The sequence below is a fragment of the Magnolia sinica genome, chromosome 15, assembly GCF_029962835.1.
Source record: "Magnolia sinica isolate HGM2019 chromosome 15, MsV1, whole genome shotgun sequence".
In the NCBI taxonomy this organism is placed as follows: Eukaryota; Viridiplantae; Streptophyta; class Magnoliopsida; order Magnoliales; family Magnoliaceae; genus Magnolia; species Magnolia sinica.
Window position 1 is genome coordinate 16455844 of NC_080587.1, and position 16699 is coordinate 16472542.

The 16699-nt window shown below is 40.1% G+C and overlaps 1 protein-coding gene across 1 annotated transcript; it reads right to left on the reverse strand.

Annotated features, from left to right (window-relative positions):
- Positions 1–359: 359 nt before the first annotated feature.
- On the reverse strand, positions 360–15896 carry LOC131228027 (uncharacterized). The gene is made up of 4 exons (XM_058223849.1): positions 15690–15896; positions 2502–3117; positions 1410–1686; positions 360–619 (listed from the first exon to the last, which is right to left on the reverse strand). Exons 1-4 carry the CDS (start codon positions 15886–15888, stop codon positions 569–571), a joined length of 1143 nt encoding a protein of 380 aa, XP_058079832.1. The 5' UTR covers positions 15889–15896; the 3' UTR covers positions 360–568.
- Between the last annotated feature and the right edge of the window lie 803 nt (positions 15897–16699).

Sequence of the window (16699 nt, forward strand, 5' to 3'; positions counted from 1 at the left end):
ATACTCTTCCTGGCAGGTGCGAGGGATACTCTTCATTACAAAGGCCCCACTGAAAACATCCCTTCCAATCTACTCATCATCTGTAAGGTTGTAGAAATAAATTGGGCAACATTTCACATTCAACATACACACATGACCCAACTGATGAATGTTGGGTCACACTAATTCTAGGGCTAGGGCATGTTCCCGGTGGGTGATCCTAACAAACCAAGTGGATCACACAGCCATTTGTCGGACTTGAACTGTGCTGCATGGATTTCCTTTGCATTTCTCAACAAAATACAGATGATCCTGAAATAGAATGAGGAGTTCAGCTAAAGTAAATGGTGCCTGATAAGAAAAAAGATAACGATAGAAAATGGGGTCCAAAGAATCAAAGTCTCCGCTACCAGCAAAAACATCTAGTTTACCAAAACATTTAGAAATCGGGTCATATGCGTACCTTTACTGACTACAAAACAGAACCTGAAACTGAAACACAACAATCTGACAAATCTCAATAATGTATTTACTTAACTCCATGGAACCTAAAATGACATCAACCATTCTGCAACATTTTCTGTTCTCCCTAGCGGTGCTGGGAATAATCAAAGCTTAAGGGTTGCTGATAGAAGGGCGCCTGCGGAGACATCAGACCAAATAAGAACCAGATGATAATAAAGCAGTTAGGACTAGTCTGGATGCTCAATCGGATTGAATTGCTGTAAACCAATTCAATAAAGAGGAAATCGCAAAAGTGGGAGTGGTGACATTCAGTGATCTGATGGGCCTACTCCTGGAAAATCATCTTTATTTGAGCATACAAACCACTTGATGTCTGATGGGCTGTGAATTGTTCTTTAAACCATCTAACCACAAGACAATCTCTCTCTCATTTTGGTGGGTAAGATGTGGAGACTGCCCTCCCTTGATCTATGGGATAAAACCCGATCTTGGATATCTCTGGCCTTTTTTTTCAATTGAAAGTGGATAGTTGCTGTAAATTCTATTAGTGTGCATTTGGTAGCACCAAATATCAAGAAATTTCACGACTAATCAGTCTATTTGGTGCAAAATTTCATGATATCTTGTGAAATTTGGTACAACCGAACACACCCTTGACCATGCATTTGTATAGGCCCATATTGACGGGTTTCATCCAGTTGGATTTTCCAATCTGGAAGATTTCCAGGCCATCCCCCATCCTCAATGGAGTTCATCATGTCAACCACTTGGATCACAGAACCAAGGGCCCAATACGCATTGTATTCTGCTTGCTGACAGGCTGTATATTGGCTGATGAGCAAGACCTTAATATTCCCTTTGGTCGTTTCCTCTTCATTGAGTTCACTCATTGCGATTCATTTCGATTTGAGCATCCAAATGCACTCTAAAGCTTTGGCCATTTATCATGACAGAAGTGTGCCTACCTGAAAAACGGCTTGTCTGAAATGCTCACAGGATTGTGCGTACATCATAGCAGGGCTCGGCCAGTGAAGATAGACCGGATCCCTTGGAGGCTGGTTTGATCCAACGGTACAGAAGGGGTTCATGACTGTATTTGAGGGCCTGTAGTTCATGGAAGCTTGGGTCCCTGGCAACTGACCCAACTGGGGATAACCAGTTTTATATTGAACAAAAGGGGGATGGAGCATGGTAAATGGACCTGAGCTGAAATTCTGATTGTGCGTGAGGCTCCTAGCATACCTGTGACAGTTTGTGCACCACATCAGTTTCAATGAAGAGAAAAATAAAGGATCTTTGTTTTTGCAACTTGAAGGACATTCCAGTGAAGAGGATTATGAATCCTGCTCTTTTCTTCTTTCCTTTTCTTTTCTTATTTTTCTTTCCGAAATGGTAATAACCTTTATTAAAGATAGGATTGAGAATCGTGCTCAAGACCTTTGATCTTCATTTAAAAAAAAAAAAAAAAAATCATGTTCAAGGAACATGTGCAAGAATGTGAGACCAGTGTGAGATCCAGGCCATTCATCAGGTGGTCCGCTCCATGAACATGACATGCAATTATGCCGATATGCTAATTAGATGGCCCACATACGTACGTTGGATGAGGACCTTCGATGAATTTACATCCATATTTTTATCATACAGCAAACCGCAAGATGAGAAGATCAGTCAGATTTAGTTTATGCCATGGTATCATCACAGTGGGACAAACCTGATGAACAGCCTGATATACATTTCCATGCTTGGACGGGGATGGGCTACATGCATGTTGTATGTGGACCACAGGTGAATTTAGATCCAGCTTTATCATACCCGTATGGCTCGCCTGATGAGCAAGCTGGCCTGATTTTTATGCCAGGGCATGTTCAAGGTGTGACAGCTGATGAACGATCTTAATCTCACACATGTTGGCACACTCCGACATGTGCCACAAAGATGTTTCTCAATGCTCTTCACTTGGATGCCCTTGCAGAGGGATAATGGGTGAAAGATCAATGAACTGCATTCTGCAAGGATGGGCCTCACACACTAACTATTAATGTGGTGGACTGTACCTATCGTAACTCCGATCATAGTCTGGGTCACTACGGTCCTTCTCCCTATCTCTGAAAATAGCAACTCTGGAGGTGCTATCTTTTGTGCTAATTTTCTCGGGTTCCTCTGTGGCGTTCCTGTATCCAACACTGTCTTCTCTGGTCAAACAAAAGCTTCTTCCATCAGAGGCAGCTGGAGAAGACATGTCTTCCACATCTGGACTGCTAGGACTACTGAAGATGCGTGCCCGTGCCCTGTCATACTGTTCCTTCCTCTCTTCTACAGTTCTAGCTGAACTCCGTTTTATCCCAACTTCAGTGGAATCATTTGGTGAAGCATTACTCTGCCTTGGCCTAATAGCAATCTTGATTTTTTCCAGCTTGTCGCCCTCTGGCTGCTTCAGAGGAATGTCCTTCAATGCAACCGCTGGGCTCCTACTTTCGCCTGTCTTCCTCACTATGATTCCGCTTCCAGAACTATCTATGCCATTGTCTGCTACAGTTGATTGTAGGCAATAGTGTTGGGCAACACGATGAGCCGCAAGCCGAAGATACGAAGTTGGAAAATGTGGGAACTCGAATTGATGCTGATCGGGGTTCTGCATGAACCTTTGAATATCCAACTCCATCCGCAGAACTAAAGAAAGCAGTCAGTTAAAAGGAATAAGTTTTTTTTTTTAAAAAAAACGTAACACTACCAGGATTGAACCCTGGACCACTCACTCACACCACACTGTCTTTACCAGGTCATTTAATGAGCGGGAGACAGTTAAAAGGAATAAGGTCTGGCAACATCCTTAAAATTAAAAAATGGTGACCCAAACTATATGGTGTGCATTTGTTCACCACATCAGTATTTAAACTTCTAACGTGCATTTTAAACCACCACATTGCGGTGTGCAGACTTCCAAACAAACATGGTGCATTGCAATTGGGGAGAAGGGAACCTACATTAAAACCAGGCTTCTATTTCGCCCTTTTTTTTCCTGTTGCAATTGGGGAGAAGGGAACCTACATTAAAACCAGGCTTCTATTTCGCCCTTTTTTTCCTGTTGCAATTGGGGAGAAGGGAACCTACATTAAAACCAAGCTTCTATTTCGTCCTTTTTTCCTGCTGCAAAATCTCAAATGACATACAGACAGGGAAAGTTCCCGAACACATATCACTTGCATTTTGGTGCTAGCTTATCATGACGGCCTTGGAAATAAGTAACTACCAAACACACCTGTAATCAGGTTCCTTTTCAACTTCCTTCTCTTCTTCACATTCATATGGTTAAGAGTCATGGTGCAAAAGCTGTCTCAAGTAGAAAACATGAGTAACCAGATTTGCCAATCACATCTCTAAGCCATTGCAAGACTTAAGGCACCAACAATTACGCACCAGCACTCCCTAGGGACGAAACTTAAAAATACTGATGTAATCAACTTTTATGAATTATAATCAAGAATCACTTCTGAGTCCACTATAAGTTCTGGACTTAAACTAAAGAGTGGAAGTGAAAAACTGACAGTAGATAATCACCCAGGTAGTTTACCGCTCCAGACTTCCAACAACAGTAAGCCTAACAGATACATCGATTCCACGGAAAGGAAATGGAATTCCCAATTATTATGATATCATTATTTCCATCTCAATCGTCTCCACACGAATCTCAGCGTAGGATGCTTGTTTGGCTATGATAGGAAATGTCGTGTCGGAAATCTAATCATTGCCTTCCCTCCTCCCACTTACCAAAAAAAATTGAAATCCACTGCCTCATGCCTCATATGACTACCACCTCATGAGTTTTCATTGTACCGTGACTGCCCATCCCTTGCACCTGTATTAGTCACACTCGTGACTTGGATGGAAGAAAGCCCCGGGGCCAAATACCCTTTAACCTCCCGCCAACTGTGGCCCACCGTGATGTTTGCGTCATATCCACTCATTCCGAGCACTCTCGGCAGCTCAATTTACAAAGGAAGAGCAAACATTAGGGAGATCCAACATTCGTGTGGGGCACACCATGACAAGCAGTGGGGATTGAAACACATGGCTGAAATCCTCATGGGGTCCACAGTCATCTTTACAGCCCATCCAACGCATTCATCAGGTGATTCCCACCTGGATGAAGAGTAAAGAGAATTGCTTCATCAACAACATCTTATATGGGCCCAATAATTTTTCAATGGTGGGAAATGGGGAAGTAAAATCATTGCACAGATATTAATGACAGTTGACAAGATATGTTTCATCCAACTCCAAACACAGAGAGAGTCTGAAGTGTAATATGCAGGCGCTTCATACAACTTCAAATTCTTGCTACAACCATTTTGCATTCTCTAGCGGGATGATATCAAAAGAAAAACCATCAAGCGTAGGACTACTTGAGAAGAAAAAAAATTTGGAATAACTAGCGATTTTTATGCAACTAGGATATTCAATGAATCTATCTCCATCCCAAAGCTTGGAAAATATTATTTCTCTTCCTCCCATTTTCCAGGTGATGGAAAAAGATTTATGCATCTCCTCCTTTGAGCCAAATAGCTCTAAGATTCTGTCTAAAATAAAACTCTTCACGTATGAGGGTTTAAGGAAGTCCGCCATTAAGTTCTTCTCAATTCTCATTTATCTTGAGTTCATTCAAAGCAACTCAGAATACTCTGCGATCAATTGTCAACGTCATTCAGAATCTTTATCATCCTTGCGGCAATGTTTTTTTTGGATCGCTCTCACTGGGTCAAGGCTATGAAGGTGATAATGACCTCTCTTGACCAAAGGAAAGATTTTTCTCACATCTTGGATGCAAAGAGCATTGGAGATGAAAGCTTTCTACTCCACAAGGATCGATGTATCAACATACAATCTTCTCCTCAATGTATGATCTCATCATCCCCTATCGTTTTCATTTATTATTATAATTTTTTTTTGAATATCCAACTATTAGGGAACTGAGCAATAACCCTTGAAATTGCCGATTCCATTACATGCCTTTTAGCCCTACTAAAAACCTCCGAGACTCACTTTGCCCAATTCATGAAGCATCCACTGTTCCTTTCTCGCCAAAGTTACCATATCCCCACTAGTAGGCAAAGTCGCCAAACTTTTTTCTCAATCTTCACCACACCCCCATCATGCCACAGAAAGAAGAGCTGATTAATGGACCTCTGCATGACCCAAGCTAATCCAAACAAATTGAAGAAGTAATTCCACAACCTATTTGCGAACGAACAATGGATAAAAAGGTGATTCACCGATTCCTCATCATGAAAGCACATTAAGCAAATATTTGGAAGAATCGTGCTTCTCTTGCGAAAGTTGTCCACTGTTAACACCTTATTGCATCCCACAAGCCAAACTAGAGCCGCTACCTTTGTAGGAGCACCATGCCGCCACACATATGCTGATTGATTCACCCTTCACTTCTATCACCTCCCCCGAACATATTGTATAGGGACTTCATTGAGAATATAACAGACTTTTCTTTTAACCAAACCAACGAGTCCCCTTCTAATAGCACAGGTAGCATCTTGGAGAGCAGAACCAACAAATTGATCGTCTCCTCTAATTCTTCATCATCTAAATTCCTCCTATAAGGCGGGGCCCAAGTAACTTCTTTGCCTTGCATGCTAAAATACCTTTCAACCAATAAATTATCCTCTACAAAAACACCAACCTAGGGAAAAGAACACTTGAGTTTTGCTCCTCCACCTAGGTATCCTCCAAGAACCTAATCTCCTTTCCAGTGCCCAAGGAAAATCCTATCCCTTCTCACACTTCATTTTTTAGCTATGCCACTTACTTCCAAAGATATAAGGCCCTATCATTGAAGAGGCCCAAGTCCAACTACTTCCTTCTTACACCCCATATTTCCTACCCACCACCACTTCCACAAACTATCCTCTTCCACCCCAAATCTCCAAATCCATTTGCTTAACAATGCAAGATTCATTACCTCCAAGGTCCTAAGACCGTCTCCCCCTTGATCCCAACACTTACAAACATCTTCCCATTTCATGAGATGAGATTTGTGTTTATCTTCCACTCCCTTCCAAAAAATCCCGCCGAATGGTTTTTTTTTTTTTTTCTAATTTGACCAATTGACGCAGGACGGAATGACCTAACCTAATATGATTCCATGAAATTAAAAAACATATTAACTAGAGCAATGAACAATAAAATAAAGCTAATTTACCAAAAATTCAAAATTTTCAGATTCACGAAATGACCAAAATTCAAGCCCACAACAGTCCCGCAATGCGAATCTCATAAATTACTGATTAACCAGACTTATAGGAGATAGAACCCCCATCCTAGCATAGGGTCAAATTTGAATTCAATGGAAATCATGTGTCTTGTAACAGTTTTAACATGTGGGGTTTTTTAAAGGCTAGGGAATGTGGGAAATGGGTTTGGGGCATCTAGGCTTAGATGAATTAGGATTTGGAACATTAGGGTTAAGGTTTCGGGAGGTTTCCGGTAAGGATTTCAGATTTTGGGTCTAAGGAATTTAGGATTTGGGGTTTCTAGAATTGGGAATATGGGTTTCAAGTTATGGGATTAGGGATTTATGATTTGGACAAGAGATTTTGGAATTTGGGAAATTTGGGAAGATTAGGATTATGGTTTTAGAAATTTATGGTTAGGGTTTTAGGATTTTGAAAACTAGGTTTGGATGGATTAGGGGTTGTAAAAAGAGGAAGAATGAAGATTTAAAAGAAGAAGAAAGAAGAAGAAGAAGTAGAAAGGAGACGAAGAAGGAAGAAAAGAAAAAGATGAGAGAAAATGATACCTTGTTGAGAAGAGACAAGTACAAAAGATGACTAGGGAATTGCTCCTCGTGGTTTCGCACCACCAATCCAATCACAAGATTTTTTTATTATTTATTTTATTTTATTTTATTTTATTTTATTTTGCTCAATCTCAAAGCAAAATGAGAGAAATCTTTTTAATTCATAATATGCATAATGGCTAGGGTGGGGACGTCCAACCCTTTATAATCTCAGAAAAGACCTTTTACAAAAAGGCGGTCCCATATAAGATTCTCAACATAAAGACACTTAATGAATTAAAAGTTGTTTCTAACTCCTTAATCTCAACACAAATATGAGCTATACCAAAAATAACGACACATATAAACAAACTAAACAACTAAACTATTTCGTGACCTATGGGGGTTTATGATCAAGATGTCCAATGATGATAATCCAACGGTCCAATCATCGTGTCCACTCGATCAATGGCCCGATGTGTCCATCAAGCTCCTATATGCAGCCCACGTGCATCTTCCCAGTGTGGGGTCCTCAAAGATGTACGAACATGCACTTGGGGTCTTCAACATGGCTAGGAATGGGACCCTTAAAAGACACAAATCTTCCAAATTAAATGTAAATTTAATACCCGTGTCAAGTGGAAGACAAAGAACATACGCATCGTGACCTGAAACTTTCTGAACCTGTGATGAGAGTTAAACACATATCTTGTACGTTTCATTACTCATGCTAATCTGTTTTCTAATTTCAACATGTGAATCATGGACATGACGTATAAATTCATTTGTGGACTCTGATGACCTATGAGACTAACGTGAGAATAAGATCTATGGGCTTCCTAGTTTCATCTACTTGCCTTTTCAGATCCGTTTCTTCTGCAAGACTCATTTGTTCATGAGGAAGGTTTGGTAGAGTTAACATGGAGACAAGATCTAGGGCATGTTGGATGTCCCGCACATGTGTCAACTCATCCATTATGTCCTTTGGGATAACATCACTAGACTCCTCCAATACCGAACTCACCTTAGGTGGTAACTGTACACTACCCTCGGGTGTAACCTCAAGTGGCATCTCCACACCAAACTCAAGTGTGACCTCACTTGCCATGTGGGCATACACCATTAAATCAGCTTGAGTCTCCCTTTCAAACTCATTGGCATTTATAATAGGGAGAGACTCAAGTTGGAATTTCCTCACATCTTCAGGATAACGTTTCTTGATGTCCTCCTTTTTCGGGGTGCTTTTGGGCGAGAAAGGATTCAACTTTATCCTCTTAACCTTATGCATAAATGAACACGTATTCGAGCAACCAAATAGTGTCACATTGTGATCATACAACAAGGGTCTGCCCAAAATGATATGGCCTACATCCATAAGCAAAATATCACACCACAATGTGTTCATATAGGAACCAAACTGGATGGGGCTAGGACAACACTAAGAAACTGGAATAAAACACGCACCAACCCATGAGACTCGATAGAGCTGAGCGTGAGGAATGACTATCAAACTTAAACGATCTACAGTGCTAGCAGAGACCACATTAGCGCAACTACCACTACCAATGATCCCCTTGCGGGTTTTTTCACCACGCTTGGCATAAGCGTATAAAATTGAATTCCTGGGCCAATAATCATTTTCTTTAGTCTAGCCTAAGGCTCCTCTAATGACTGCAAGTGGCACGGTCTCAACTTATTTATCTTTTTCATCACTGGCACCAATTTTGGGTTGGTATCCGTCTTCTTCGCAATCGCCATGATCAGCCTTGCGGGTTTTTTCACCACGCTTGGCATAAGCGTATAAAATTGAATTCCTAGGCTAATAATCATTTTCTTTAGTCTAGCCTAAGGCTCCTCTAACGACTGTAAGTGGCACTGTCTCAACTCCTTCGCCTTTTTCATCACTGGCACCAATTGGGTTGGTATTCTTCTTCTTCGCAATCGCCATGATCAGCCACATCTTCTTTCAGATCACCAATGACGATGGCCTTATTTCGCTCTTTTATAAGACATTGATGTGCGAAATGCCTATATCCTTAGCAGTTGTAACATCATGTTTGCTCACCTGCCCTCGAGATGGTAATAGCGAGGCCTTTGCCCTTCACATCCCTATTGTTGGATTGAGTGCCGGTAAGGGGTTTGGATTGACACCCAATACTAGGCTTGGCTCTTTGGGGAGTGGCCTTGATATTGGACTCACGAGGGTCAAATCCCCTCACGAACTGCGGTTTCAAATACCGCTCAAGGTCTTGCACCACTTGATAGGCATGCTCTAGGGTGCCGACATCTGAAGGGATGAGCTCACATTGAAGCTCAGATTGAAGGCCCATCCTGAAATGGGAAAGTGTCACTAACAGGTCCTTGATGTTACATTGCATAATGTATTCATCAAACTTCGCAATGTACTCAGTCACACAGGCATTGATCCTTGACGAGAGGATTGCCATTGATCCTTGACGAGAGGATTGCCATTGATCCAAAAGTTTCTGATGGTAAGGGAGAGGAAAGTACTTTTCTTTCAAGATCTCTTTCATCTCAGCCGACAGTGAGATCGGGTCACTTTCAGACCTCTCTATCTTATACTCGACATTTGTCCAAAAGAACTTGGATTGACCCACCAACTTCATCTTGGCGAGCCTCACCCGACAATGATCGGACACATCGTACAACTTGAAATAATGGTCCATGTTCGCAAGCCAATCAAGGAAGGCCTTGGGGTCCATGTTCACACTATTCATGGCTCGATCATCAGGATCATCATGGTCTAAATACTCTCCGCGGGGTGGCTGGGTACACAATGCACCAAAACCAACACCTCGCCTACGGCCTCTTCCACGCCCTCCAATTTGGTTTCTTCCAACTTCACTTCCCGCTTGAGATTGGTCATCTTCCCCATTGTCAGGTTTGCCTAGAGGGAAGTTACCAACTAGGTCATGCGGGTATTGATCTCATTCTTAAGGGCTGCCAGTTGGTTACTGGTGGTCCTAACTTGGGTCCTAACTTGGGCCTCAATGGTTGGAAAACAAGCGTTGATGGCATTGATAGCATTGGCAAGCTGTTTTGAGTTCATTGTGCGGTGTAGACCAAAACCACGTCTAGTACGAGTGGGCATAAACTTAGGGACCTAATGGGGAACCAAAAATCTAAAAACTCATATGCAGTGTGGTGAGAATGGAAAGACTCCTAGTCCTGACTCTAGACTCTAAATGCGATATGAAAATCCTATGCTCGAATATCTCTGATACCAAAAATCGATGCATGACAGAATGATCTAACCTAATATGATGCCATGAAATTAAAAGACAAATTAACTAGAGCAATTGAACGATAAAATAAAGCTAATTTGCCATAAATTCAGAAATTTCATATTCATGACATGTCCTAATTCAAGCCTACGACAGTCCCATAATGCGAATCTCTTAAATTACTGATTAATCGGGACCTATGGAAGATAGAATCCCCATCCTAAATTAGGGTTAAATCTGAATTCAATGAAAATCATGTGTCTTGTAAGAGTTTTGACGTGTTATGGTTGTTTAAAGGCTAAGGAATGTGGGAAATGGGTTTGGGGTATCTAAACTTAGAGGAATTAGGATTTGGAACATTATGGTTGAGGTTTTTGAAGGTTTCGGGTTAGGTTTTCAGATTTTGGGTTTAAGGAATTTAGGATTTAGGATTTCTAGAATTGGGAATATGGGTTTCAAGTTATGAGAATTATGGATGTATGATTTGAATAAGGGATTTTGGAATTTGAAAATTTTAAGCTTAGAATTTTAGGGATATTAGGATTAGGGTTCTGGAGATTTAGGGTTAGGGTTTGGAGAACTGGGGTTTTAAAAACTAGGTTTGGATGGATTAGGGGTTGTGGAAAGAAGAAAAATAAAGGTTTTTTTTTTTTTTAAGAGAGAGAGAGAGAGAGAGAGAGAGAGAGAGAGAGAAGAAAAGCAGAGGATGGGAGAAGATTCCTTGTTGAGAAGAGAGAAAAGTAGAAAAGATAACTAGGGAAAAGGAGAGAAATCTCAGGATGATTTGTTTTTGTTTTTTTACTCCATCTCAAAGCAAAAGGAGATAAATCTCTTTCATTCATAACATGCATAATGGTTAGGGTGAGGATGTCCAACCCTTTATAGTCTTAAAAAAGACCTTTTTACTAAAAGGCGCTCTCAAATAAGATTTTCAACATAAAGATGCTTAATAAATTAAAAGTTGTTCATAACTCCCTAATATCAACAAAAATATGAGCTATACTAAAAACAACAAAACATGTAAACGAACTAAACAACTAAACTATTTCGTGGCCAATGGGGATCCACGATCAAGATGCCTGATGATGATGATCCAATAGTCCAATTGTTGTGCCCACTCGATCCAATGCATCCATCAAGCTCCAATACGTAGCTGAGGTGCATCTTCATAGTGTGGGGTCCTTAAAGATGCACAAACATGTACGTGAGATCTTCAACGTGACTAGGAATGTAAATTGAGCCAAGTGGGGCACATGTAATGGTCATCTAACCATAAGGAGACCAACTCAACCCTCCTCTGGTATGTTGCTCGGATGTCTTCATCACCAATACTGATTTTGGACATTTATACAAAGACATGAAATAAATAAGAAGATTAGACATTGCTACCTTAATAAGAGTTAACCTACCTCCCAAGAATAAGTGCCTACTCTTCCATTGAGATAACATGCTTTGGAATCTCTCTATCATTTTATACCATAGATGCTTAGCCGACTTTCCAATACACAAGGGGAGACCAAGATACAAAGTCAGGAAAGATCCTACCTTGCCTTCGAAAATATTCACTAAAAAGCCCACATTGCCCTTTGAAATACCAACCCCTAGTATCTAACTTTTACCAATATTAATCTTCAAACCCAAGACAACCTCAAACCATACTGTGATCATATGCAAATTGTCCACCAGTGAATCCTCTGCCTCACACAATAAAAGAGTCTCATCAACATATTGGAGATGAGTTATCTGAAAGTCCGAATTGTCAACCCAAAATCATCTCACAAGGTCCACTGCTGCTCCTCTATCAATCATCTTACTAAAAGCTTCCATCACCACCACAAATAAATATGGGAACAGAGGATCTCCCTACCTCAACCCACTAGATTCAAAAAAATATCTATCCGAGAAACCGTTAATAATATCGAGAATTTAGCCATACTCACGCATGTACGAATCCAAGCCCGTCATTTCTCGTTGAAGCCCAAATGTCCTAACATGTAATCAAGGAACCCCTAGTCCACATGGTCATACGTTTTTTCAACATCCAGTTTACAAACAATACCTTTCAAGCCTTTCCAATTACATGAGTCAATATATTCTTGTGCCACCAAAGCGCTATCCACTATTTGTTTCCCAACCAGAAATGCTCCTTGCGATTTGGAAATAACTTCTCCAATAACCTCTCAGAATCTAGTTGCCAATCACTCCAACTGATACCCAAAAAAAAAAGAAAAAAGAAAAAAGAAAAAAAGACATTGGTCTAAAATCCTTTAAGCTCTATGCCCCTTCTTTTTGGAATAAGCGCAATAAATGTCACGCCTAGTTATGAAGCTAAGAAACCTCTTTTTGGAATAAGCGCAATAAATGTCATGCCTAGTTGTGAAGCTAAGAAACCTTTCTTATAAAATTTATTTATAACCCCAATCACCTCTTATTTTACTAACTCCCAAAACTTTTTGAAAAAACACAATTGGAAATCCATCCAAACTGGGAGTTCTGTCACTTCTCAAATCAAAAACTCCCTTCTTTATTTCCTCTTATGAGAAAGCCTTTTCTAATCCGTCCACCACCTCTCTTGAAATAACATCAAATGGTAAATTATCCCCTAGATAATTTACAATCTTCCTTCAATAACGACTCTTAAAAATTCACAATCGCATCACACACTTTAGCTTTACCTTCAAGCCTTTTCCCCTCGACCATCACATAACTAATTCTATTGACTCTCGCTCGAACACTAGCCATGGCATGGAAATTTTTTTCTAATTTTTATCACCCTCTTTTAACCATAAACTTCTCCCCTCAATCTAGCATTATACTTAACATTATAAACTTCCCTCCAGGCACTTTCTTCTTCTAACAACTCACCTTCCTCTTCCTTAATATCAAGTTTCTAAATCTCATTTAATAATGTCAATGACTCCTCTTCTTGAGCACCCAACACCTCTTTTTTCCACACATTGATTTTACTTTTCAATGATTTAAATTTTTGGAAGAAAACAAAACCTACTTTTCCTTGAATTGAAAATGACGACCACCATTCTTGAACCTTCTTTGCAAAACCCTCAATTTCAAGCCAAGCCAAGCAATCTCTAATCTAAAAGGACACAGGCCCCAATCCTCCTCATCCAACTCTAATAGTATTAGGCAATGGTCAAAAATTGGCCTTGGCAAACCTCTTTGATGAACCAAAGGGCATTTCTCAAACCAACCTGAAGATAGGAAAAAAAAATCTAGTTTCAACTTAATTACTCTATCCTGACCGTTAAACCACATAAACTTTATTGCACACATAGGCAAATCAACCATTTCATTCTTTATGATCCACTCCAAAAAACACCTCATTTACTATATAGGATATTGTTTCCATTTATACTGTATGAGATTTGAATTTTGATAAAAACAATATGCATGCAAACTTTTACTTTAGCCTTATTAAAAATAAATAAATTTAAATACCTTTTTCAACTTAAACTAGTTCAATGTGGGGAATGGTTGAACACCTTTTTCCTAAATTTTAATGCCAACCCCACTCCCATGGATTTGAATATCGGTATCATATCCGGATACATCTATATGGTATCAACATCAATTGGATAAGATATGTGATAGAACTCCAAATTGGCCTATCCCAGAAAAAAAGGCCCACATCAACACCCATATGGGGTTGTCTAGGGACCAATACGGCCCATGAAGGCTAGAATTTGAACTTTTTCCAAGATATTTTTCCTTCTTCCTTTTCTTTTTTCATTCAACCATGGAGAAAGCTTAAAAGTTGATTTAGAATAGATCTAGGCCTTTATTGGAGATCAAAGCATAAGAACTGAGTGGGATTTGACAAATCGAAGTAAAATGGATCATTATGGAAAAAATTGGAAAAAGGGTAAACCATAACTTTTTTTTACATTTTTTTCATGTTCTGTGTTGTATTTCAATGTCGCGGACCTTATCTCACCAAATTATGCTTGATTTGTGTTCACATACAAGAATGTTGCTGTTGCATTCTTCATTGGCTTGACTTCCACCCACTTAGTCACTCCATGCAAACCAGAATGGCATGACACACCATTATACACATCCAGAATACAAAAACAATGAAGTTAGATTCTTAAATACATCGATGTTTCCTTTTCCTTGATATTTTGCCTGATTCTTTCACTTATTATTATTTGTTTTTTACCAACACCGATACTATGAACATGTATGATATTGGCCAATATGCCCCCAATATCAATATTCAAACCCATGCCCAATCCCCCACACACGCACGCACCAGCGATCAATATGAGTTATATTTCTCATGCTTGGAGTAAGCAATCCACTACCATTACTGCCCCAAACACGCCTACAAAATCAACAAACAACCACTGATGCTACCTCAATTTTGCTTTCTTAGAAGTACTCAACATAGATTATACATCTCACAAGGAAATATAGGTTGATCCAACCACAAACATGAGGAGTAAGAATAGAGAAGCATTCTTAAATATAAAAACTGGTGGTAGACTGTTATTTGCCTTCCTAACATTAGCTAAATGAGGGTGACTCATCGACCATACACTTGGATAGCCAATCCAGACCGCCCAAATGGCATACCCTCATTGTTGATAGAACATAGCTGAAAAAAAATATTGTTCAAACAGTCCTTACCATCTGACATCAGCTGTTGAATTTGGACAACAACCCATGTTCTCATTAACCTTCAATCCACCATCCGTCAATCAGATGGTAAGGATCACCCAATCAGTGCGTCATACATCGGAAACAGGACAGGTAATCTGAACAGTCTGGATTGTGGGCGTGTGTGCTGCCACTGTACCGTCGATGAGCCGAAACCATTGAGTCTAATTGCTCCTAAATTAATAATGCTTATCCAAAAAAACAAAACAGATCTGAAACGAATCAAGATAAGTGAAACAGATATGAAACTATAATAACATCTCCAATTTATTGAAAAGAAGATATGAAGAACAGAAAGAGCAGAAGATTTAGAAGAAAAAGAAAACCCATCTCCCCAAAACATCAAAAGAATCCAAATCACCAAACAAGCAAAGTAATGAAAAAGAAAAGAAAAGAAAAGAAAAGAAAAAACATCTCACAATCAGAAAAGAAAGGGGGGGAAATCTCCAAATAAAGCAAAATCAGAATAGAAGAATCCAAGAAAAAGATCATCTATGAAATACAGACACGAGAGAAGGAGAGAGAAAGCTAACCAGTGAGGCGATGACGAGGGTTCTGAAGCGCTTCCATCAAGAACGGATCGACGCCATCGTGCACCAGGGGTGCGTAGGCTAAGGAGCTTGGAGGAGATTCCATCTTGGAGAGAGAGAGGGGAATTCCCAACCCTTCCTGGACAGCTCTCCCCCCTCTCTCTCTCTGTGTCGGAAGGATAGAGACGACTTTTCTCCACATCCAACGAAAATAAACCCACGAGAGGAAATAAAAATATAGCCAGACTATGGTAATTGTTAACCATTGCCTCTAAAATGGTGGTAACCGATCTATCCTCCACGTGGCATTCGTCGGCAGACGCGGATTGCGTCCTATCCCCGCCCGTCTCCAGCTGGGAATGGGCAGGAGATTTGAGTGGCCACCGTGATGTATTAGTCTTATCCACACCGTCCATCCATTTTTTTTTTATATCATTTTATTGTATAAGCACAAAAATGAGGCAGATCCAAATCTCAAGTGGACTACATAATGGCTATTAAAATCTTACCGTTGAAATTTTCCTGGGGGCACGGAATTTTTGGATGAAGTTTATATTTGTCTCTTTTTTTTTCTCTCTTCATCTAGGTATATTTAACTTTGTGAATAGGTTGGATGGAAAATAAACATAGCAATGGGCTCTAAAAATGTTTCAACGTTTAGAAAGATTATCACCGCTGCTTTCTATGATGTGGTCCAATTGGGCATGGGATGCGACTTCTTTTTTATGATTTACCCTAAAATGATACCGACAAAACCAAAAAGATAAACTGTGTGAATAGATACATACATAAAGGTGGGCACTCAAACCTCCTGATCGTTCCCAGCTTGAAACGGCGAGGTAGGAAGTTGCGCAAGCATTATGCGTGGGGCCGCTGCAAAGTTTGCGGGAAAGCCACTCCGCCCATGCCTTTTTAGTGCTCATTTTAACACATGTTACCGAAAATAAGATGTATGCCGCACGAAAAGAAGCAGCGGGGATTTAGCAACTACCGTTGAAACATTTATATAGCTA